General features: G+C 40.2%; 1 protein-coding gene across 1 annotated transcript; it reads left to right on the plus strand.

Annotated features, from left to right (window-relative positions):
• The first annotated feature begins 456 nt into the window (after positions 1-456).
• On the plus strand, positions 457-24751 carry SHISAL2B (shisa like 2B). Its single transcript, XM_062211939.1, has 3 exons — positions 457-647; positions 6037-6194; positions 24618-24751. The coding sequence occupies exons 1-3, from the start codon at positions 457-459 to the stop codon at positions 24749-24751; spliced, it is 483 nt and encodes a 160-aa protein (XP_062067923.1).
• The last annotated feature ends 1173 nt before the right edge of the window (positions 24752-25924 follow it).

The following is a 25924-nucleotide window of genomic DNA, read 5'->3' on the forward strand; positions in this document are numbered from 1 at the left end:
TGTTTGCCTGGCACGCACCTGCCCTGTCTCAGGCAAACAGGACTACAACGTGGATTGCATCTGCCCAGATTGCTCATCTGACCCACACCTCCCCTTTCCCTTGGGCGAACTCTCTGGCGTGGAGTGGGGACATCTGAGGTCTCCCGGCTGTTGACAAAGTGAGGGAAAGTGGTGGGGAGTCAGCAGCTCCAGCAGAAAAGCCGGCGCGGGCAGCGGGAGAAGAGGTGGAGGAGGGCGGAGAGCGGTAGATAAAAGGACCTCTCGGTAGCGGGAGGCAGCGGCGAGAGCGCAGCGTCCGTGGGCTCCGGGAACGGAGAGCAGGCGGGCACGAGGAGCCTGGGCGCCCAGATCGCGAGAGGCGAGCCGGGCGGAGCGGGGCGCGGGCGCTGGGGGTGCGGGCCCGCGCGGTCCGAGGGCAATCGCGGCCTGGCGAGCCCCTGCCAGCATCCGCGCGCGATGAGCGAGGCCAGCCGCCTGTGCTCCGGCTACTACAGCCTCAATCACAGCTTCGTGGAGCCCTTCCAGTGCCCCCGGCACGGCGAGGGCGCCGCGCTGCTCTACTGCTGTGGCTTCGCCGACCTCAAGTACTGCTGCAGCGAGCCGGGCAGCTACTTCCCCTACAAGCACAGCTACATGTGGAGCCTCAGGTGGGCAGGGCGGGAGCCCGCGCGGGCGGCGGCCGCCCGGGACCAGGTGTGCAGAGGCCAAGGAGCCGTGCCACGCCGAGGGCGGGGAGGTCTCCCGAGTCCCCGCGACTCTCCCTGGTCGGGTCCCTCCTGCAGAATGCGAACCCTCCCAGGGTGGGTGGGTGAGGCTCCAGGGAGAGAAACCTCGCCCGGTTCGGAACTCCTCCCGGGAGCCAGGAGCTGAGGGCGAGGCGTGCGCTGCCGGAGCGCGGGCTCCGCATACTGGGCGCACCGGGGCCCGCCTGGGCTGGCCACGCTCGCCCCCCGCCTGTCTGCGCCCTTGTCCCGCCCTGGACCATTACCGGGCAGGCGGCTCTGGGGCAGAGAGAAGAGCAGGTTAGTTAAGGCGCGGGTTTTAATGCCTTTTGGGGGGTTTCTTTGATCGTTTGCTGCAAATGAATAGAATAGAAAGGAGGCTCCTTTGGGACTCATTTTAAGGCAGTATCCAAAGACCAAGAACATTTTAACACTCTTTGTGGGTAATTAATAGGCTGTATTCTGTAAAATAGCCAAATAGGAGGGCGGGGGGGGGGGGGGCTTTGCGCGCGCGCGTGAGCAAGCGTGTGTGTATGCGCGTGCACGAGCCACTGGGCTGTGTAACTGGCCCTCTCAGCTGAGCTGACCCCGATCCCAGGGGCAGAGCTTTTAGTAGGCACGATAGCACACTCTCAGAACCTTTCCTTGACATCCCTTTTCTCCACACCTGAGCCGTTTGTCCAGGGCTCGAAAGTGAAGAGATTTTCTTGCTGCTTTTTCCTACGATGGGAATTTTATTTATTCCAATTAGTATTTACACAGTCATCTTCATCATGATGTGCTTTCCTCTTTGGCTCCAAAGGACTGCAAACTTTGAACTTGATACTATCATACTGCCTGGAGAAGAAATGGGGTTCCAAGACGGCAGGAGAAACGTCCACTCTTAAATGTTAGATAGTGTCTTACAAACTGATTAACTCAGGTCTGGACAAGAGAGGGGAAGGATTCTGCTAGTAGGAGGTAGAGTCTTATTTCTATAAATAATTTCTCTGTATCTCCTAAAATGTGTCACACATGCAAATGAATACATGTTATTTCTTAAAGCAATAAAAGAAAAAGGAATTTATTGCAAATGTCAAAAACAAAAATTCTCAAAAGGCATATTTACCTTCCAGTGAATTCAATTCGGAGGTGTGGTGGACTAGGGCAAGTGTCAGAAGAAATGCCACCGGATCCTTAGTAGACTATTTGGGAAAGAAATTGGTGTTGGTTGCACTGACATATTACCTGGCTTTCTGGTAGAAAAACAACAACATGGTAATCTATCTTGTTAGAGTCTTGGGAGGTGTTAATGATGGCAGAAGGGTCTCCAACAGTGACTGACAACTCTTAAATCAAACCCCATTGGAAAATGTGCCTGAGATTCTCAGATCCCCAAATAGTTCCAAAGTGACAAGCAGCAGAGAATTTAAAACCTTCCTACGATTTGTAAGGGCAGAAAGCAGTGAACAGTTTGCTGGGGGGTTCCTTTGGCACTGACAAAATGGATAATGCAGCTCATTCCTGGCAAATAGATAAAGCACTGTACCTGGTAGTGCCATGTGGCAAACTTAAAACTGGGGCTCGGGTGAGTTACTGAGCTCTGAGAACACCATGGGGAAGTAAATTTAGTATAGCTTTATTTCCCTCCCATTCTTTGCTCTTCACTCCTAATTTAAAATAGTCTAACTGTGAAAAAAATATTCCAGAAGTCACTAACTCTTTTACTGAAATTCCACTGCTACTGGAGAGACACACAGTCAATGGCTACCACCAGATTAAGTGAAGTTTGTAAGTGGAAGAATGCTACATTAATGTGATGGCAGCTTCCGATTCTCTTGAGACCTGAAGAGTACCTGCCATGTGGTGCATAGTTTTTCCTGTTCTGTGTCTGGCCCTCTCCCATCTTTTCTCCTCCTATACCTCCCTAACTTATTAGGATTTGCTTTGGTAACCTTCTTCAGAATCTAGGAAAATAGTGTCTATTGGAAAAGATGACATATGAGTGGATATCCAGTAAGTATTTGTTGAAATGAGAACTTTAGGAAACTTCTAGAGCTCCATTTCTACTCAGAGTATATTATACTTGAGGTTTTGCATTCATAAAGCAATGTTTCCATGGAGTAGAATGGTGACATTGAAACAGATTGTCAAGATTTCTTAATTTGTACATTGAAAACCCACAATACATGTGAGGGTATTTCAAAAAGTTTATAGAAAGATGGAATTAAAAGGTAAGTTTATTCTGGTGCAAAAAGTTTTGAAAGTCATACTTTTTTTTTTTAGAATATGCATTCTCCATTAAAATCTCTCATATGCTTGATTTAATTAAATCAACAATTTCAAATGGAGTAAATTTCCTTTTCTTGCTTTGAAAAATTTTTAATAATCAGGTTCTTATTTCAGGAGCCTTTGCAGATGTCTAGCCTCCTGGATACCTGCTCACCAAATAATACCAAATGGATTAGATTCCCAGGGGTTTGTGTGCAGTGAAATGATCCAAACCCTCTCTGATGCGATCTATAAAAGTCAGCTTTGGTACAAACAAGTATAAATGAGGAGCTGCTAGACATAAGGAGTCTGTCCCCTTAGAAGACAGTGCACTAAATGAGGGCAAACCTCACATTTACATATGAGAGCACTTCATAAAGTTTATGGAACAGTGAAATTAAAAGTTTATTTTGGTCCAAAAATATTGAAACACATGCATAGTTGATTCATAATGTGCAATTTCCAAAATGCCTCACCTGTAACTCTATACAGACTCTAATCATAAAATGGCCCAGTTTTCACCTATGTACAGGGTGGGCTGACATCTATAGACCAAGCACATGTATCTCTGGCAGTCCAATCCCACGTGTGTGGCGTGGGAACAAATCTCTCATTTGGGTGTGATTTCTCTCCTCAAATCAATGATTAGCAGGGTGAGCTCAGCAGCCCTTCACTTTCAATTCTGTTCTTTCTCTAAAAGCAGGGGTCCTTCTAGCACCCCTGGCCAAATTCTCCCTTTCCTCCTTTTTGTTACAGGTCAGATCTGCCAGGGCCCCTGCTCCCAGAAAAGGACAGAAGCCGAAAGGCAAACCAGAAAGAAAATGAAGGAAAAGATGGTTGCTTTTTAATGATGCAAGTTCCAAGTTACTACAGGTGGATCAATCAACAGCCAATTAATATTTACCTGCATTTATTCAACATTTTCTACAAGATAAATGCTTAAATACCTTAATACCTGTCTTAAACGTTACAGGAAAATCAACAGAAATATCTGCTCTTGAGCAGATGGAAACCTGATTGTTGACATTCACACACATAGACACACACACACACAGGGTTCAAGAAGTGCATATATTTGCATATTAGTCTTTTAAGATTTACTTTTTTTCCCCCTCAAGAGCCTTTTCCCATTTAATAGTGCTAAGTCCACTGCCTTATCTAATGTATATTCCTTTTCAAGCACTTAGCCTTATAGGTAAGCGCAACAGAAAATTTATTATAAATTCAGTGCAGAGCAAATACAATCTACGCATCTTATTTTTAGAGAAAAGTACAATAGTTTTTTTTCCCTTAAGGCCAGAAGTCATTGCCCTTTAGAAGTATAATGCCCTTCTATAAAGGAAAAACTCAGACTGAACATGAACTTCATAATCAGCTTCATAAATCCTGTTGCTTTATCTCAAATCTTCTCTTTTATAATGCATTGTTGTGGTTTTGTATGTCAGTGAATGGTCTCTGGGGTGAGCATTTGATTCAGTGTTTAAGAAGCCATTTGGGATGCCCTCATCCCATATTGGGAGTGTCTGCATCCAATTCTCATGCAGCTTCCTGCTAATACACACCCTGGGTCAAGTATGTGGATCTCCACAACTGTGGGAGACTTGGATTGGGTTCCTGGCACCTGCCTTCAACTTGGGCTAACCCTGGCTATTGTGGGTGCTTGGAGAGTGAATCAATGGATGGCAGATTCTCTTCTTCTGTCTCTGCCTTTCAAGTAAAGTGAAATATTTTTTAAAGATTTATTTATTTGAAAATCAGAGTTACAGAGAGGAAGGAAGGAGGGAAGGAGGTGAGGGGAGAGAGAGAGGTACCTTCCATCCACTGGTTCACTCCCCAAGTGGCCACAATGGCCATGGCAGAGCCAGGCCAAAGCGAGGAGCCAGGAGCTTCTTCTGGGTCTCCCATGTGATGGCAGGGGCCCAAGCACTGACAGAATCGGAGGAAGTATTTGCAAACTATATATCTGATAAAGGATTCATATCCAGAATATATATGGAACTCAAGAAACTCAACAACAACAAAAAGTCCAGTTAAGAAATGGGCAAAGGATATAAACAGACGTTTTGCAAAGGATGAAATACAAATGGCCAATAGACACATGAAAAGATGCTCAGGATCACTAGCCATGAGGGAAATGCAAATAGAACCCACAAAAAAGTATCACCTCACTACAGATAGAATGGCTATCATCCAAAAATCAAAACAAATGCTGATGAGGTTGTCGAGGAGAAGGTACCCTAATACACTGTTGATGGGAATGCAAACTGGTACAACCATTATGGAAAACAGTATGTAGATTCCTCAGAAAACTAAGAATAGATCTACCATATAAGTCAACTATTCCACTCCTGGGACTATATCTAGAGAAAATAAAACCAGCATATGATAGAGATACTTGCTCTCCCGTGTTTATAGCAGCTTAATTCGCAATAGAAAAGATATGGAATCAACCTAGATGTACGTCAACTGATAATTGGATACAGAAAATGCAGTAAATATACATGATGGAATACTCAGCCATAGAAAAGAATGAAATCCTGACACTTGTAACAAAATTGATGCAATTGGAGATCATTATGCTAAGTGAAATAAACCGCAGAAAAACAAATATTACTTATCTTATTTGTTCAATCTAGAGTATAAAAATCATGTAGATGTCATATCATTTTGTATTTAGTTGTATTGCTTCACTGAAGTATACCATGGAAATGACATTATACTCTTCTTTCCTCATGTTAAAGGATAAAAAAAGAAATGGAGAGGGGGGAATAGTGAGGACTCTTGGCAGGTAACAGTGATGTTTTGTTCTTAATTTGGGTGTTGGTTATGAGTGTGAGCAGAGGAACAAAAATTCATTTACCTGTACACTTATGTGCATTTCTTGGTATGTATGCCATATTTCAATAAAATGTTTAAATTTTAAAAAGTGAAAAAGGAGACCTGCAGATTTCAACCATTTACTGTTTATGCTCAAATATAATTTGTAAGTGATTGAGAACAAGAATTAACAATATTTAAACCCTTTCTAGTTTGTGTGACATGATGTTTTTTCCATTATCCTCAGCGTTGGTGCTCTGATTGGACTGGGAATTGCTGCCCTTGTTTTACTTGCCTTTGTCATCAGTGTCTGCGTCCTTTGCTATTTATTTCTATACACGAAGCCTCAGACATTAGACACTGGCCTTAAACTTCAACACCTGGAGGCTCCTTCCACCAGAGAAGGTAATCAGTATTCATTTTTGGTAAGCAATTACCTGGGCTCTGCCCAAAAGAATAACTGGTACCTGAATAGCAAATCATGCTGTTAACAATAAATGCTTTTTAAAATTTCAGTTTATTGTGTGTCTTTGTAAAAATTCACATTGAATTGAATAAAATACCTTAGGGGAAATATGCTCAAGGAAAAAGAACAGCAGGCTGTATATGTTCTCATAAAAAGAAAAGCATTGGTCCAATAAATTCCCTTTGATGTTTTCATGTTTCAGTTATCAAGGCATATCCTTTTCAAATTTTTAAGTTTGTTTTTAGATGGTGCCAAAGAAGTCAAATGAATAGAGGAACAAAGTATCTGATAATTGATTCTCATTGTTGCACTGCTCTAGATTGGTTCATCAGTGGCCAGTTAAAAATTTATCTGTGTGCCTAGTGTGTATAGAATTTGGAGGAAGCATATAAGATAATTCTTAGGCATATAAGAGAGATAGAAAAACAAATAGAATACAGTCTTTGCTCTCTGTTGAATAGATTATAAACCAATTAAAATACAGGGGTGTGTGTACACGTGTAGTGCAACTATAGACTAGAAAGAAATTTTTAGATATAGTTTATGGAACTGAGTCTAATTCTTTCAGTTATAAAGAGCTATACAATGCTAACTGTCATAATTATGAAACAGAGTTATTAAAATATTGTGAATATGAATTTTTATTTTGACATACATATAGTTAGAATATATATTATAGAATATTAAAGTATTGCCAAACATTTATGAAAATGAAATTAAAAGATAAGTTTATTTTTATGCAAAAAAATTTGAAATCCATGCAGACCAGAGGTCTTAAAAAAGATCATGGAAAATGTATGCTATGAAAATCCTATGCATGTATTTCAAAAATTTTTTGTATCAAAATAAACTTTTGGCCGGCGTCGCGGCTCACTAGGCTAATCTTCCACCTGCAGCACCAGCACCCCGGGTTCTAGTCCCGGTTGGGGTACCGGTTCTGTCCTGGTTGCTCCTCTTCCAGTCCAGCTCTCTGCTGTGGCCTGGGAGTGCAGTGGAGAATGGCCCAAGTGCTTGGGCTCTGCACCCTCATGGGAGAACAGGAGGAGGCACCTGGCTCCTAGCTTTGGATCGGCACAGTGCACCGGCCGTAGTGACCATTTGGGGAGTGAACCAACGGAAGGAAGACCTTTCTACAAAAAAATAAATAAAAAATAAATAAACTTTTAATTCATTTTCACAAACTTTTTGAAGTACCATCATGTGTGTGTAAGAGATACCTATATAATGTTTATATATACAGTTTTGTAGAATACAGTATTTATATATATAAAATTTAAATGTATTTGTGTACACACATCTCTGGGGTGACACATAAGTGCTCATTTGCTTTCATTTAAAAAACAGTTAAGACACCAGTTAAGATGCCCAGCTTCAACGCTGGAGTACGTGGATTCCATATGTAGCTCTGACTCCAGACTGCAGCTTCCTGCTAATGCAGATCCTCAGTCATCAGTGAGGGCTCAACTAATTGAGCCCCTGCCATCCATGTGGCAACCTGGATTGATTTCCTTGGCAGTTGTATCTGGCATTTGGGACATCAATCAGCAGATGAGGGTGCACACAGATATCTCTGTCTCTCTTACTCTCACCTTCTCAAATAAATAAATTTAAAAAAAATATAGGGACTTGCACTGTAGTGCAGCAAGCTAAACTGCTACCTACAAGGCTACGGGAATCCCATTTGAGTCCCACCTGCTCCACTTCCAATCCAGCTCCTTACTAAGGCTCCTGGGAACACAGCAGAAGATGGCCCAAGTGCTTGGGTCTCTAAGACCCATGTGCAGAGTTCCAGGTTCCTGACTTCTGCCTGGCCCGGCCCTGGCCATTGCAGTCATTTGGGGAGTGAATCTGTGAATGGAAGATTCTCTCTCTCTCTCTCTCTCTCTTCCTTGCTTTCTCTCTTTCATTCTGTGTTTCAAATTAAAAAAGAAATTAAATAAAATTCTTTATTTTAAAGTAATCTTGGAACATTCTTGACCAATAATCTATCTTAGCTGAATTCTTTTTTTTTTTTTTTGACAGGCAGAGTTAGTGAGAGAGAGAGAGAGAGAGAGAGAGAGAAAGGTCTTCTTTCTGTTGGTTCACCCCCCAAATGGCCACCACGGCCGGCGCACTGCGCCGATCTGAAGCCAGGAGCTTCTCCTGGTCTCCCATGCGGGTGCAGGGCCCAACAACTTGGGCCATCCTCCACTGCACTCCCAGGCCACAGCAGAGAGCTGGACTGGAAGAGGAGCAACCGGGACAGAACCAGCGCCCCAACCAGGACTAGAACCCGGGGTGCCGGTGCCGCAGGTTGAGGATTAGCCAATTTTAGCTGAATTCTGAAAGTTAATTATGCTTATATAAAGTACCTGTTCTGTGATGCAGTCAACTGTAGCAATACCATGTGATTGTATTAGGTCAAGTTTCCTTCCCTGTGGAGCAGACATCTCTCAGAAAGTGTCCTGTATCACAGGGTAAAGAGCCAAATCTCTTGGGAGCTTCCTCCCTGAAGCACTGCACGGCTGAATTGATGGATTGCTAGCTGAATTCAGTCCAAATGACTTACACTGGGTTTCTTTGTGAGCAAAGTGTGGATTAGTGATTTCAACTAATCAGATCATATGATCAATTTTTGTTTCAATTGCTTAGATCATTTAAAGTCACAGTCCTTAGATTTTACTGTGCCTGAGAATCACTTAGGGAGCATGAGAAAACACAAATTTCAGGTAGGGCTTCTGCCCTTGCTCCCTTAGTTTCTCCTGTCCACAGAGCAGCCAGAGTGACACTTAAAACCTAAGTCAAGTCATGTCACTCCTCTGCTCAAAACCCTAATCTCTCCCCGTCTCTCAAGGGATAAAGGTTTTCCTGTGACCCACAAAGCCTTTTTAGTCCACTGTTTCTATTTTTATGTCTCTCATCTTGTGCCTAACTTTTAATACCTTGAAATTCTTGACTCAGGCCCTTTGCACATGCTGTCAACACTGTCTGGGATACTCTTCCTTCAGAGATCTGCGTGACTTATATCTTGAATTTCCTTAAATCTTTACTCAAAAGTCACCTTCCCAGTAGTTCTTTCCTGGTCACCTTATCTGCATTTTAACCCTCACACCACCCCCCTTAAATACTTCAAATCCCTCTCCTGTTTGAGTTTCCCTCTAACCACTTACCATTTAACATACTATACGTTGTACTTATCTATGTTTAACTCTTCTCTACTCCAAGTAAAAACCAGGTTCCAGGAAAGTAAGAATTTTTGTCTTGTTTGTTCACAACCATAGCCCCAGGGCCTAGAGCACTTAACAAATATTCCTTGAATGAAATGAATAGACTAGCACTGGGTATCTGTTGTTTGTGATCAAAGGGGCACATTTTGCGAAACATGGACAAAGTATACTTCTCACCATTACAGTCATCAAACATGTATTGAGTACTTCCTCTATACAATGCACTGTGCTAAATAACAATTGGCTACTTTTCCTAATTTAGCTCAAGGACTATTCCACAATTTCATGGCATGTTGGCTCTGAGAGCATGGCAGCTGAATTACTTGGCTTGTTGATTTGAGTCTTGTGGTCTTATTGCTTTTTAGCTAAGGAGAACCACTAATATACTTCTTGTAAAGTTAGATGACACTTCTCTCTTGCAATGAAATAGTCTCTCTCTGTTCTTCTCAAAACAGTCAGTAAATTAATTCAATGTACCTTTCCTGAGTGCTTGCTGTGGGGAAGGAAGAATTTTATATGATTAGTGCCTTCCTTCTGCTTTCAAATGTGGTGATTTTTAGCCCTTCAGTTGATTTTAACCAAATCAGGCATTGGAAGATAGCCCAAAACAAAACAGGTAATGCAGATATCACTGGAATAGGAGGAGAAAGTGTTTGCTATTTGAAAGCACCCCTTTGGAGTGATAATTAAATACTGCTGTACCCTTTGTTTAAAATGCCCGCTCTATCACAGTGATTCTCCCACCTGACTATAGAAGCCAGTGTTGCAGCTGTTGAGAAAACAAGTCTGGGTTTTTAATGCAGTTGAGGAATGTCTTAAAGGCTAGAATAAGCAAATGTTTGCATAATAAATCAAGCAAGTAAATATTATGTCAGAAGAAAATTGGTCTCACCAGTTATGGCCCTTTTCTTTCAAGACTATGTGTTCTTAAGCATAAACCTGCTATTACTGTGAACTAATTTTATAATTGAGACAGTTTTCATTGTAGGCAATTTGAATGGCATAAATGGAAACATGTTTTTGGTGCACATACTCAAACTTGAGGCATTAGACTTTTTTTTTTTTTCTAAAAACAGCAATAATTTAAGTCTAAAATAGTCAAAGAGTATTTTGCTAAGATTTTTTCTTAGTGTTTCTCTACTCTTTTGTATTTCATTTTCTTTTTAATGTGTACAATTGAAGGCTTACACATTTTGAATTGATCTTGAAAAAGACAGGTCTCTGGTTGCGATCGTCGACTTTAACTGGATTACCTCCAGGGCTCGCTCTGTACAGGGAACGTTTGCTAAGCAACTGATAGGCTTTTAAACTGTGTCCTATAATGATTTTCTTCTTTTTGTAACTTCTGTGTTTTAGATGATGTGCATTTCAAATGCCAGTTTAAAGGAACATCATGGCTTATGAAATTGTCCTGTGCAGGACATTCAGTGCCTGGGCCCACACTCCTCAGGGTGAGGGCTAACATCAAGGATGTGGAGGGATTAATGGCTAATAGAGGAGCAATTAGAGAGTGAAACTCTTAGGGCCCTGCTTCTCGAACTTTTCCATTGGAGACTCACTGAAAGTGTGTAAGAAAGGAATTTGTGTCTCCAGAATTCTAAGGGTGAGAGTGGAAAGTCCTGTGTTAAGCCTTTTGAGCATTAAACTATTGGAAGTTTCCCATTTTGTTTTTAAAATTTATGAGCATTTTCAATTTGCATAAAAAATGGCTTGCTTTGTTCTAAAAACATCTTCTCCTTCTCATAGCTGAGTAAAAATGATGCTCCAGGAAGATAAGGCTTATTCACCCTGTGGCTTTGTCCTTATCTGGAGCTGTAGAGATGGCGCTAGGGGGAGGAGGGGCATTCTTAGAAGCAGAGTTTGCGATATAAATTAGAAGGGCAGAGATTAGTAGAGCAGATTGGCACAAATAAAATAATACAGTTGTATAGGAATAACAAATAACTACAGGCCTGTGTCTGGTGGTCTTTTCTAAAGGCAGAAAGAGGATCAATAAATTAGCAGCAACACCTGTGGTCTGGGAGGAAAATATAAATTACATGTGCGAGACTGAAAAAGCAATTTTGAAGATCATGTAGTCATTTGTCCTGCCTGTGAGCAAAATGGGACTTGGACAGGCTCTGAATGGTCTGCTATGTTTCTTCTGAGCAGACATCCTTGTCCCCTTAGAAGGAAAACTTTCCTATCAATTAATGTGGATGGTAGGAAAATTACAACGTATAGAGAGAAACCAACAAACAAAGAAATAATGTCACTCATGATGCCACCGTAGAGACAAAACAGAGGTTACTGTCGTGGTGAATATCCTTTACGAATTTTTTTTTCCTGAGCATTATAGATACATGTGTTTAACAAAACGGAGGAAAAATGGGCCTTATGCTTTTATTTTCCATTACACAACAATGACATCTTTTTAACCAATGAATGAATACTTTTGGCATTCTTTAAGGCATTTTATTTGTTTATTTAGTTTGTTTGTTTATTTAAAAGGACAAAAGAGAATCCTATCTGCCGGGTCACCCCCAAATGCCAGGGTTGGATCAGTTCAAGGCCAGGAGCTGAGAACTTATTCCTGGTCTCCCATGTCGGTGGCAGGGACCCAAGTACTTGGGTCATCACCTGCTGCTTTCCAGGGCGCACACAAGCAGAAAGCTGGAGCCAGGAGCAGGGCCAGGACGCAGTCCCAGGCATTCTAATATGGAATGCAGGTGTCCCAAGTGGCATCTTAACCACGCCAAACCCCACCCTGCCATCATTTTCAGAGGTCCTGTTTTAGTGCTTTGATGGAGTACAGTGATTTTTTAATTTGGATATAATTTCACACCTCCAGAAAAGTTGGCAAGAGAAATGTAGAGAACATTTGCATGTTTTTTCTAGATTTACTAATGGTCAGTGATTTGCCTCTTTTGCTTTATCGTTGACTTTCTCTATATATACAAATGTATTTTCTGAACCGTTTGAGGATAATATGTACAGCCTTTTAAGCCATCAATATGTCAGTGTGTATTTGCCGAGAACAAAGATTTTTCTCTGACATAATTACAGTACAGTTATCAAAATGAGGAAATAACAGGTTGAACATCCCTAATTTGAAAGTCTGAAGTCTGAAATTCCCCAAAATCCAAAATCTTTGAGTGTAGATATGATGCTACTGTGAAAAATTCTACACTTGACCGCATGTGATGGGTTATAGACAAAGCACAAGTGCACTAAAAATATTGTATAAAATTGGCTTCAACTATGTGAATAATGTGCATGTGAAACATAAATGAATTAAATGTTTAGATTTGGGCCCCATATCCAAGATATCTTATTATGTATGTATGTGCACATATTCCAAACTCCAAAAATCAGAAGTATTTCTAGTACCAAGTATTTCTGACAAGGAATCCTCAACCTGTATAACATTGGTATAGAGTAACCTATTCCAATCTGTAGATCATATTCAAATTGTGCCACTTTCCTTGATAGCTATTTTTTCTTATCAAGGATCTAATCCAGAATCACATCTTTCATTTGTTCATCTTATTTCCCTAGTTTTCTTTAATCCTCAGCTTTCTTTATCTTTCATGGTCTTGACTTTTTAAAATGCAAAAAGCCAGATATTTTATGCAAAGTCTTTTAATTTATGTTTTCTCCTTTATCCATTTTTGAAAGAAATAACACTGAAGATATGTCTCAGGCCATCATAGCAGGAAGCAGATAATATTGGTTCATTCCATTATTAGTGACAACTTTGGTTACTTGGTTAAACTTGAGTTGCTGGGTCAATCCATTATGAAGTTACTATGTTTCCGTTTGTGATCACTAAGTAATTTGGGGAGAGGGATGTTGGGACTGTAAAATATCCTGTTCATCTCCAAACTTCCCTGGAATTATTGGTAATTCTTGACTATCATGATGCTAGTTGTAACACAGTGATTTTCTGACCTCATTACTCCTTCTATGTTTATTGTTATTTCACGACCAGGAAGAGCTTTCCTTCTCCCCTACTAGTTGACCTGCCTATTTGTGAGACAAAAGACCTTGTACTGGGAAATTGATAAAGTACAAATTTATTTCTATAGTTCTGGGCACTGTAGAAGGTCAAGATGCCAGCAGATTCAAGGTCTGGTTTGGGCTGCTCTCTTCTTCCAAGATGGTGTCTTACTACTGTGTTCTCTAGTGATGGAAGGAATGGAAGGAAAAGAAGGTGCTAACTCCTTTGCTCCAGTCTGTTTCTAAGAGGTTGAAGTTTATCTATGAAGGCAAAATCTTCATGGTTTAACTTCCCAAAGACCTCACCTCTTACTACTATCACTTGAGGGTCACATGTATTCAAAACATAGTATTATGTATTCATTTATTTCTTAATACCAGTATCGATTTATTGGTTCTTTATCAGAATATTAGTACTAATTATTATTATTATTTGTTCTGATACATAAATTATCTCAACTTCAGCTCTTTTTTAAAATTAAGATTATTTATTTAAAAGGAAGAATTACAGAGGCAAAGGCAGAGAGAGAGGTCTTCCATCTGCTGATTAACTCCCCAGATGGCCACACTGGCTGGAGCTGATCTGAAGTCAGGAGCCAGGAGCTTCTTTCGAGTCTCCCATGCAGGTGCAGGGGCCCAAGGACTTGGGCCATTTTGTACTGCTTTTCCAGGCCATAGCAGAGAGCTGAATCGGGTGTGGAGAAGCGGGGACTCGAACCGGCACTCATATGGGATGCTGGTGCTGCAGGCAGTGGCTTTATCTGCTACACCACAGAGCCGGTCCCAACAACTTTAGTTCTTTTAAATTGGATTGGTGTCCTTTTTAAATGTGCTTATCATTTTGGGAGCACTTTTTTTTTTGCATTTTATCACAAGATGCTCTGGGGAATTCTATATTTTTCCTAGAACCTGCATTGCTCAAAGAGGCTTGGTTTATTTTAATTGGGAGTGATATTTAGAAATCAAAGTCTAGGTAAGTAGCATGTTTTATTTGTGGAAGTCAATATATACAGAATATAAAGTTAGGTGGGTGTCATATCATTTGGTATATAGTTATAAAATGTTGTTTCACTGAATCATAACATGTATTTGACAATGTAGTCTTCTTTCCCATGTTCATAAAAAAGAAATGGAGGGGGAGGAAATAGTGAAGACTCTTGGGGTACCAGCAATGTTTTATTCTTTTTTTTTAAGATTTATTTATTTATTTGAAAGACTTACAGAGAGAAAAGGAGAGGTAGAGAGAGAAATTTTCCATGTGTTGGTTCACTCCCCAAATGGTCACAACAAGCAGGGCTGCACCAGGCCAAAACCAGGAGCCAAGAGCTTCTTCCAGATCTCCCATGTTGGGTGGCAGGGGCCCAGGGACTTGGGCCATCTTCTGCTGCCTTCCCAGGCACATTAGTAGAGAGCTGGATCATAAGTGGAGTAACCTGGACTTGAACTGACACCCATATGGGGTGCCAGCACTGCAGGCAGCAGCTTAACCTGCTACACCACAGTGCTTCTCCCATGTTTCATTCTTAATTGGGGTGTTGGTTATGAGTGTAATCAGAGGAACAAAAACTCAATTTTTTTTACCTTTACATGTATTTCTTGGTATGCATATGGTATTTCAATGATTTGTTTTTTAAAATCAAAGATTGTGGCAGGTGCTGTGGCGCAGCTGGTTAAAGCCACCACCTGCAGTGCTGGCATCCCATGTGGGCACCGGTTTGAGTCCCGGCTGCTCCACTTCCAATCCAGCTCTCTGCTGTGGCCTGGGAAAGCAGTAGAAGATGGCCCAAATCCTTGGGCCCCTGCACCTGCTTGGGCGACCCAGAAGAAGCTCCTGGCTCCTGGCTCCTGGCTTCGGATCAGCTCAGCTCCAGCTGTTGTGGTCATTTGGGAAGTGAGCCAGCAGAATGGAAGACCTCTCTCTAGTTCTACCTCTCTCTGTAACTCTGTCTTTCAAATAAATAAAATAATTTTAAAAATAAAGTCAAAGACTAGGAATTAATATTTAGCCTAGCAGCTAAAGATACCATGTCACACATTGGAGTGCTGGGGTTCAATATATGGATCTGGGTCTTAACTCCAGCTTCCTGCTGATACAGACCCTGGGAATCAGCAGGAGATGGCTCAAGTAGTTGGTTTCCTACCACCTGTGTGGGAGACCTGGACTGAGTTCTTGGCTACAAGCTTTGACCCTGACCAGCCCCAGCTGTCACAGCCATTTGAGGAGTACATCTGAAGATGAGAACATACTTTCTCCCTCCCTCTCTTTCGTTTTCTGTGCCTCCTAAATAAATAAATAAAATAAATTTCTGGTCATAACCTATTTTAAATTTTTTTAAAATTATTCACATTGAACTATCTTCCTTTTTTTTTTCTATTACACATACATTGAAGCCCTTTAGTGGTTGCTACTTTAAAGTTTCTTTTTAGTGTCATACTTAGAAAGTTCCTACCCACTACAAGATATAAAGTTACCTATATGTTTTTCTAATACACATATACATATATTTTTACATTTGAACATTTAATATTCCTGGAGTCTTAGTTTTGGTGTAAAGTGTGAAATAGTTTTGTCTTTATTTTTCTTTTTGAAATAGTCAGTTGTCCAAATATTTATTGGATACTCCATCTTTTTCCTGCCAAATTAAATGTTACTTGTTATAAAATAAACTCATATGTATGATGGTCTGTTTTTAGACTTTCTATTGTTTAAAATATTTATTTAATTAAAAAACTGACAGATAGGGAGAGACAGAGGAAGAGGAAGAGGGAGATGAAGAGAGAGAGAGAAGGACAAAGAGAGGAAGGAAAGGGAGAAAGAGGGGGAGAAGTGAGGAGAGAGAGAGAGAGAGAATCTTCCATTTGTTGGTTCATTCCCTAAATGGTCACAATGACTGGGTTCAAAGCCAGGAGCTGGGAACTCCATTGGGTCTCTCATGTGGATTGCAAGGACCCAAGAACCTGAGCCATCCTCCACTGCCTTCCCAGGCACTTTAGTTGGAATGCTGGATCAGACATGGAGTAGCGAGTCTTGAATCTGCACTCTGATCTGAAATGTCACTGTCACAAGGGTGTGCCATGACACTGGCCTAAGACTCCCCATTTTTTAAAATTGAATAGTCTGTTTATTTTAAAGCTAGTAACATACTTTAAAATTACTATGACTACATAGTTTATTTTAATATCTAATTAGAAAAGATTCTATTTTCTTCCTTCTATTATATTTCTTTTTCAAAATTTTTTAGCTGTTGTTGTAACGTTTACCTTTCCAGATATTTGAATCATATTGTCAATTGTTACAAATTCAAGTAGTATTTCAATGGGTTTTGTATCCAATTTGTAGGTAACATTGGGAGGTACTTTTCTAAATGCTGAATGACCCTCAAAAATTTTTTTTCAAAATTCTTAATTAGGCAGCAAATTACTTAGCAATACCATTCTTTGTCTTGTAGGGCTTTTAAAGAATCCAGTGAGCTCTTAGCAGCAAATGGGTTAAATCTGAACTCAGTGGCATAAAAGGCCACCTGTGTCCCCTAAAGGGAACTTCCTACTTAAAATAATGAGCCTGGGTTTTCCTGTGACTACCCTTGTCCTTGGAACGTAGAAAATCAAACTGCTCAGCAGAGCTACTGCTACATTTAGCATCTGTGAGTGCTCAATGCACTCCTCAGGGTGCAGGGCCGGGCAAGCATAGCTGATGACCCAAAAGCAAAATAGAAGCCAGTCTTTCATAGTGACACATTCATTTCAAGACTTAAAATATCAGCAAAATTCCTCTGTAAGCTATGTTAGTCATCGATGGTGGAGGAATTTAACAATGCCAAAAAGGGGAAAAAATAAATGAATTCTGCGAAACATAGGCTAGGAAAAAATTTCCTTAATAGAACCATCTCCACTCATTGATGGGTGAGTAAAGCAAAAGGGCAATAGAATTTTTCACTGTGTTTATGATTCATATACAAGATTACTTCAAAAAATTCATGAAAAGATGACGTTAAAGGATACATTTATTTTGATGCAAAAACATTTTTTGAGATCAATGCATAGTGTTTTCATAATATACACTTTTCATAAAACTTTTTGAAGAACATCTTGTATGCATGGATTTTAAATATTATTGCAGCAAAATCAGTGCATCTTTTAGTTCTGTTTCCTATGATCTTTTTGAAGTTCCCTCATATAGACTTGAGGGGAAGATGGGGCATTGAAAAAGGGAGAGGGCAATAGACCAGTAAGTCAATAGTCAGGTTCTGCTCACTTTACCATTTAGCTCAGGCCCAGTCCTATGCACTGCCATATTGAATTCGAAGGGAAAACATCCTGTTACAAATATACACTTTCAGGGCGCAAATTTTAGATTGTTTATTTCCAGTGGAAACAACTGCAGGATGAATGGGACGTGTAGATTTTCCTCTAAATAATGAAGTGATCTAGCTAGATTAGCAGTTGGAAACTGCCATTAGAATGGTAACATTCTGGGAGGATATAGGCAGATACTGGCAGAAAAGCTGGGACCTCTTCTGCCAGATAGCTAGGAGATAAAGACATGTAGAGGTCTCTAGTATTCTTCTGATATTTTGAAGTAGCAGGGCAATAGCAGAGTCTACAGAAGAGTTTAGGACAAGCAGATTCATGAGAAATGGCTCTGAACATAAATGCAATTTTTAATTATGATCAGGAAAAGTATATTGGCTTAGCCATAATGAGAACAGGTAGAAAGATTTTGTTGGATGAATTGGGTTTAAATTTTGGCAATGGCCAAAGATCTAAATTAAATGCTAGTCTCCAAGGTATAGGATTAAAGGAAGGTTGAGGTTTACATAAAATGACCATACCAAAAAAAGAAAAGAAGAATGAAATGGAAAGTGAGCAGCAGAAAGAGCAACTGATGTCAACCCAGGAAAGAACTGTGATGGCAACCAACAAATGAATTAAATAAGAAATTTTATGTGTAACAAATCCCTTGAGAACTGAATGGTATTCCTGATTTTTTATTTAAAATCAAATCCATGTTAAAAACTTGTGACAGAAAAGAGGCAGCTGTTTTTAGCCCTACTATATTGCTTAAGAAATTAGTTTCTATTCATTAAAACTAGGAAAACGGATTCCTTTTTTTAAAAAAAAAAAAAGATTTATTTTATTTATTTGAGAGTTAGAGTTACAGACAGTGAGAGGGAGAGACAGAGAAAAAGGACTTCCTTCTGTTGGTTCACTCCCCAGATGGCTGCAATGGCCGGAGCTGTGCCAATCCGAAACCAGGAGCCAGGGGCTTCTTCTGGATCTCCCATGCGGGTGCAGTGGCCCAAGGACTTGGGCCATCTTCCGCTGCTTTCCCAGGCCACAGCAGAGCTGGATTGGATCCTTCTTTCTCTTTTAAAATCATCCCACAAAAATGTGAGCTAGTCTGATCACTATAGCTCCACCCATTCCAGTTGGTTTTCCATGTGTCCAGTTGCTCTCAGTTGCTAGAGGCATATACACTAAAAACACTTTTGGAGTTTTATAAGCTGCAGGAAAAGAGTGATCACTACAGATGGTACTGGTTTCTGTAACAGATCTTTTGTTCGCATAGCAAATTGGTTTTGTTAGGGGAGTTGCGTTGGCTTAAAAAGTCAGTCTAAGGAATTATCTTTGTACTTGGGTTGGTCAGCAGGATCCAGTTGCCAAGTAAATAATGAGTCAGGGCTGGGGAACTGAGGGTCTTTACAAGTCTATATGAAGAAATTTTTGTAAGATTGGAATGGAATTTGTGATCCTTTGAATCTCAGAAGTGGTAGACAGGTTAGACAAATTTCTTTAGCTGCCAAAGAAAGACATAAAGGAAACTCAAACTATGAACTCAGTCAGGAAATAACTTCCTGAGCTTGTTTCCCATAAAACACCCAACCAATCAACCAACCAACAACTATAGGTGACCGCGTAGAAAACAAAACACCTTGGAAGTCTGATTAAAGCATGATGAACTTAAGGGTAAAAAGTTTAGAAAACATGAATGGCTTGCTTGAACAAACTGAAATTACAGTTTTCAGGTTTCTGGAAATTCTAACAAAATAATAAAATTTTAGATGTTTAAATAAATGCTCAAATAAGATAAAAAGAAAGATATGAGTATTATTATTATTATTCTAGATAATGTGAAATTGATTTCCATCTCATATCCTTTATTTTTCATCTTTATCTGCCATGATACTGAAGAGTAACACTATGCTAAGCAAGGAAAAAATGAATAACATGCAAATGTCTTAATTTGGCTTTTAAATGTTATATGAGACACTTTCCAAAGCCCCTATACAGAATATATTCCACTACTTAAGTGTTTAGTAGCTAAGTGTGAAACTATTTTTTAAAAGTCCACTTTGCAAATAACAGGCAAGAATTTTTCAGTTCATGTAATTTTCATGCCAACTTTCCCTGGTACAACTTTGCTTGCTGATTGGTCAAAGGGCTATTTTCCATGCTGGAAAACGTGCCTACTACAACTTAGCTTTTGGACATTATGATTGGGTGTTTAGAAGGAGAACATTCAGTCACTTATTTTATCACCTATAATGTTCAGAAGTAATGAAACAAAACCACATGTTGTACCATTCTAGTCCCCAGATTTTAAACTTATAGTACTTTAAGTATTAGCCCAAAGATCAACACCAAGTGTGTTCCAGTCTTATGGGCAGGGTCTGGGAGCTGTAGTGAGACATCATCCTTGCAAACCTGTAAATAATATTGTACTTTGAGTGCTCAACCATGAAATTGACCCAGAGTATCCAAGAAAGCAGTTTACATGTGGGAAAGTACTATATAAATATGTATATTTAATTTTTTAAATGAAAAAGCAATTTACTTACAGAAAGCAATTACTTACAGATAAGCAAAGACAGGAAGCATTAACACACTTAAAGGTGAGGCTTAGGCTTACTTAAAGACCAAAAATTTTAAAAAATGTGGGGGCCAGCGCTGTGGCATAGTGGGTAAAGCCACTGCCGGCATCCCATATGGGCATGGTTTGAGTCCCGGCTGCTCCACTTCCCATCCAGCTCTCTGCTATGGCCTGGGAAAGCAGTAGAAGATGGCTCAAGTCCTTGGGTCCCTGCACCCTGCTGAGAGACCCAGAAGAGGCTCCTGGCTCCTGGCTTCAGATCAGTGCAGCTCTGACTGTTGCGGCCAGTTGGGGAGTGAACCAGTGGATGGGAGACCCCTCTCTCTCTCTGCCTCTCTTCTCTCTGTGTAACTCTGACTTTAAAATAAATAAGTAAATCTTAAAAAAAATAAGCATCTGGAAGATAGGCTGTCTGGTAAAAGAAGAGGATGTCTTTTCTAAAAGTCCAGTCTTACTCAAAGGACTCAGGCAGGTTTGGGCTGATATGCAAAACTTGATGGACAGCGGAGCATGTTTTGAAAAAAGAAAGCTGAAGAATAAGGAACAGTTGGTGGCTTGGAAGAGGGTTGGGGCAAAGAGTGAGTGAGCAAAGTGAATTTGGGAAACTCAGTATTTTTGCATGTAAGAAATGCCGAGTACAAGGACAGCAGTGGGGGACTTGAGCTAGGAGAGGGAAAGAGGCCTAGATCCTCAGCATAATCAGGATCAGATTTGACCCAAAAGAGCTTCCACCTGAGAGAGGCTGATAATAGGTACTATGTGTAAATGCTAAGTATTCACTATCTTGTTGATAGTTTTGCATCATTTTTTACTTCACACTGTATATTGGAAAGTTTCCATTAATTAAACTTGTTCTGAGAAACCACTGTTTAAAATTAAATGGCACCGCAGCTCAATAGGCTAATCCTCCGCCTTGCGGCGCAGGCACACCGGGTTCTAGTCCTGGTCAAGGCGCCGGATTCTGTCCCAGTTGCCCCTCTTCCAGGCCAGCTCTCTGCTGTGGCCAGGGAGTGCAGTGGAGGATGGCCCAAGTGCTTGGGCCCCGCACCAAATGGGAGACCAGGAGAAGCACCTGGCTCTTGCCATTGGATCAGCATGGTGCACCGGCTGCAGTGCGGCGGCCACGGCGGCCATTGGGGGGCATTGGGGGGTGAACCAACGGCAAAGAAAGACCTTTCTCTCTGTCTCTCTCTCTCTCACTGTCCACTCTGCCTGTCAAAAAAAAATAATAATTAAATGGCTATATAGTACCCCCAGCATGATAATTTAGCAATTCCACTCTTATTGGAATTTTGAGTTACTTGCATGTTTTTTATTGTTGAAATAATCAGCAAACATTTTTGTATATGTACAGAAATTTTAGATCTTATCTTATCTTTGATGGTTTCATGGGGAATTTCATGTCACAATGAAATTATTAAGTAGGAATATTTCAGACTTAAAAAATATACCAATGTACACTCCTGTAATATAACATCATTGGCCAAGAAGGATCTTTTTATCTGAATCTAGTTGGGAGATAAAAAATAGTATCTTGCCTTTTGAATTTATGTTTATTTCTGATTAGCAAACCTGAAGGCTTTTTCATATTTATTAGAAACTATTTTTTCTGTCCATTTCCTCACCAAGAGGTGTTAATGTTTCACATACTGATATGTAAGACCTTATTCTATGTTCGACATGAATCATTTGTCTTAAACATTTTTTTACCCAGTTGACTTTTTTTTTTTTTTTTTTTTGAGAGGCAGAGTGGATAGTGAGAGAGAGAGACAGAGAGAAAGGTCTTCCTTTTTGCCATTGGTTCACCCTCCAATGGCCGCTGTGGCCAGCGCATCTTGCTGATCCAAAGCCAGGAGCCAGGTGCTTCTCCTGGTCTCCCATGCGGGTGCAGGGCCCAAGCACTTGGGCCATCCTCCACTGCCTTCCTGGGCCATAGCAGAGAGCTGGCATGGAAGAGGGGCAACCAGGATAGAATCCGGCGCCCCAACCGGGACTAGAACCCGGTGTGCCGGCGCCGCAAGGCGGAGGATTACCCTGTTAAGCCACGGCGCCGGCCCCCAGTTGACTTTCAATCTTGCCTTTGCCACTCACAATGTTAAGGCTTTAATTATGAGAAACTGTCAATCATATCCTTTAATTAATTTGCTCAACAAAAATGTATTGAGTGTTAGCTATATGTAAGGCATTTTTCTAGGCTCATCACTGAACAAAATGGTCAAAAAATCCCTTATTATATGTACTTACATTTTAGTAAGGGAAAAAGACAATAAATGATAAGAATAATGATAAATATGCAATTGTTATTAGAAAATAAGTGCTAAGAGAAAAAATGGAGGACAGAAGGAATTGGAGATGGTGGTATGCAGGTTGTAGGGTGGGGCCCAATGAAAAGGCAAGCAGAAACTTGGAAGCTAGGGTGTTATTCTGCATATTATCTGGGGAAAGAGCACATTGGAGTGAGTGAATAGCTGGTATGAAGGGCTTATGGCTGGACATGCCTGAAATGTTTGATCAAAGAGGTTGGAGCAAACTAGGGAGAAAAGTAGAAAAAGGTGAAATCAAGGAGATGAATGGTGTAATGAGATCCTGTAGACTCCTTACTATAAAGACCTGGGTGCAATGCAGAGTTCTGTGTAGATGACATGATTTATTCTTTTTAAAGGACCACTCTGCGAGTTAGCATGAAAACATATCAGTGGCAACAATGAAGATGGTAAGAAATGGTCTGACTCTAGACTTATTTTAAACGTGCTACTCATAAGATTTCTGATGGATTAGATATGGCCTTGAGAGGAAAAAGCAGAGGCAAAGAGGACCCAAGTATTTGGCCTGAGCTGGAGCACTGGATTGGCCTGAAGTTAAGAAGAAAACATCAAGTGGAGTGGGGTTTTTGTTTTTGTGTTTATATTTAATTTTCCTATGAATAACCCCAATTTCAGTTTTGGATGAAGTTGGAGATGTGAACTATAAAGTTGACTCTGGAGTTTAGAAGCCGTCTGGGTTAGAGATGCTCATACACATCTGGGAGTCCTCGGCAGAGATGGTATTAAAAACTAGAGAACTAGGCCGGCGCCGTGGCTCAACAGGCTAATCCTCCGCCTAGCAGCGCCGGCACACCAAGTTCTAGTCCTGTTGCCCCTCTTCCAGGCCAGTTCTCTGCTATGGCCCGGGAGTGCAGTGGAGGATGACCCAAGTGCTTGGGCCCTGCACCCCATGGGAGACCAGGAGAAGCACCTGGCTCCTGGCTTCGGATCAGCGCGGTGTGCCGGCTGTAGCTCGCCAGCCGCGGCAGCCATTGGAGGGTGAACCAACGGCAAAAGGAAGACCTTTCTCTCTGTCTCTCTCTCTCTCACTGTCCACTCTGCCTGTCAAAAATAAAAATTTAAAAAAAATTTAAAAAATTAAAAACTAGAGAACTAAAGAGACTAATCAGGGAGTGAAGCAGCCACAGGAAGCAAGAGCTGAACCCTGAGGCACTGCCAAGTGCTCTGGGAGAAGAAAAGCATGCAATGTGATGGAGAAGGAGCAATGGTGAGGGAAGAGGGAATGCAGGAAGGGTGGCATTCTGGAAGCCAAGGAGAGAAGTGGATCAAATGCTGCTTTAAGAGGATGAAATGAACTCAAAGGATTTGGCAACATGAAAGTCATCAGTAACTCCAGCAGTTTCTCCCGCTGCATTTTACATATCTACATATTACTTAAATATAATTGGAATTTTATATTGGTGAAGCATGACACATTAAATATTTTCACAATGACTCAACTTTTCTAATACAATTGAATAACAATCCATTTCTTGCTTCTATTAAGCAAAAATCTATATTCCTGTATTTTGCTAATTTTTGACTTGTATCTACTTGTGGTGAGTGGATGGCGCTGTGGAACAATTTTTTTTTAAATCACATCTAAATTGGTTATGATGGCAAAATCTTAAGAGAGTTTCAAATTATTGTGATTGGCTTAAATATAGTTTATTCAGTTTATGTAAAGGTAGGAACAATCACATTTTCATTAAAGAACCTAGAAATTGGCACCTTCTAATCAAATGTATAGTTTTCTCATAGAAAAAAGGAAATAAGAAAGGTAAGCATGGGGATGCAATTTTTACCTCTGTGACTATTTCCCTTATTTTACTCTCAGCAGGATATGCTCAAAAACAGCTTTGATATGATTCAGTTCTCACCTGTCCATATAAATGCTTAAGGACATATTATCAATATTGCTACAATTTAAGCACAAATTTTAATAAATCAAAATGTATGTCATAATTTCAAATAACTATTTCACTTCTGGTTTGTTATTTGCAGGACACTCAAACAGAAAAATCAAAGCCATCAATTCAAATGCAGCATCAAATTCAACAAATGAAACATCCTACGGAGCTGATGATGTAATTCATGAAAAAATAATGGATAAAACACAAATCAACATTGTTAATTAATGAAAAGCCCTGTGTTCAAAAGGCTAAAGCTAAGGCTCACTGGAGAGATGGAGTAATAACAATGAAGAATACATTTCAAATGCAGTCATAACATTGCTTTTAAAAAATTCAGCACTCACAAAAGCGAGGCACAGTGCATTTTTGAACATTCAATTAATTTATTCAGTATCCACTAAGGGTTTTTGATAATTTCCATGTGCATAAGTTTATTTTTATCTGCTAATTAGGATGATTTTGTATCACCTGACATTATGCTAACTCTTCAGGAGAAATTAAAGAATATATCAATAACATAAGCAAACCTATTTGAGTTTATGTCACACTACCAGCATTTCATTATCTTTGTAAAGTTGCCAGCAATTATTTTTTATAAGAGATGATATTGGATAGGTAAATCTCAGGGGGAACTGTCTTATGAACTAGAAGTGTCATGTTCTTAAGTCTCTCAGAAACTAACTCATGCCTCCTTGGGGATATGGACTACACACAATATATTGCATTTATAAAAGCCAATATTCAATAACAAAAAAATCACCATGTATAATTTGCACAATAAACATTCTGTCCAGCTCAAGATACAACCACAATAAAAATTCTTCAATGTTAATATCCTAAAGAATCTGTAAGGAAAGTTACAAGACAAACAACTTCTTTGGTCCCATCTAATACTTTCACATCAATACCACCTAGGCATCTAGAGATAAAACCCATTTCTGCAAGCTATAATTGTTTAACAAGATTTTTATTCCTACATGTGATTTCTATTACAAGGACTCAGACCTGGTTTTTTAATAGAATTCATCATAACTTTAAGCCAGTACTGCTGACCACATTGGAAAACTAGACTTCCAAAGGTGCTGGATGCAGCTCTCTGGCCTGGCACAGAGAGTGCTTTGTTGTTGTTGGGCATACAGAGTATACGGTAATTTTTCATAAGAATATCTTCTAGACCATCACTAAGAGAAGTTTCTCTGATGGAAATGGTCTTTATCTGCACTGTCCGACCAGCTGACATGTGTCTACTGGGTACTTGAAATGTGGCTAATGTGAATGAAAAATCAACCCTTAAAAACTTCAATAATTTTATGTGGCTACACTGATTGATCCCATCCCAAATAATTATTACAATTATTCTACTGCCTAAGAGAGATTTCACTATTTTGCCAAGGATTA

Source organism: Lepus europaeus, chromosome 15 (assembly GCF_033115175.1).
Source record: "Lepus europaeus isolate LE1 chromosome 15, mLepTim1.pri, whole genome shotgun sequence".
Classification (NCBI taxonomy): domain Eukaryota; kingdom Metazoa; phylum Chordata; class Mammalia; order Lagomorpha; family Leporidae; genus Lepus; species Lepus europaeus.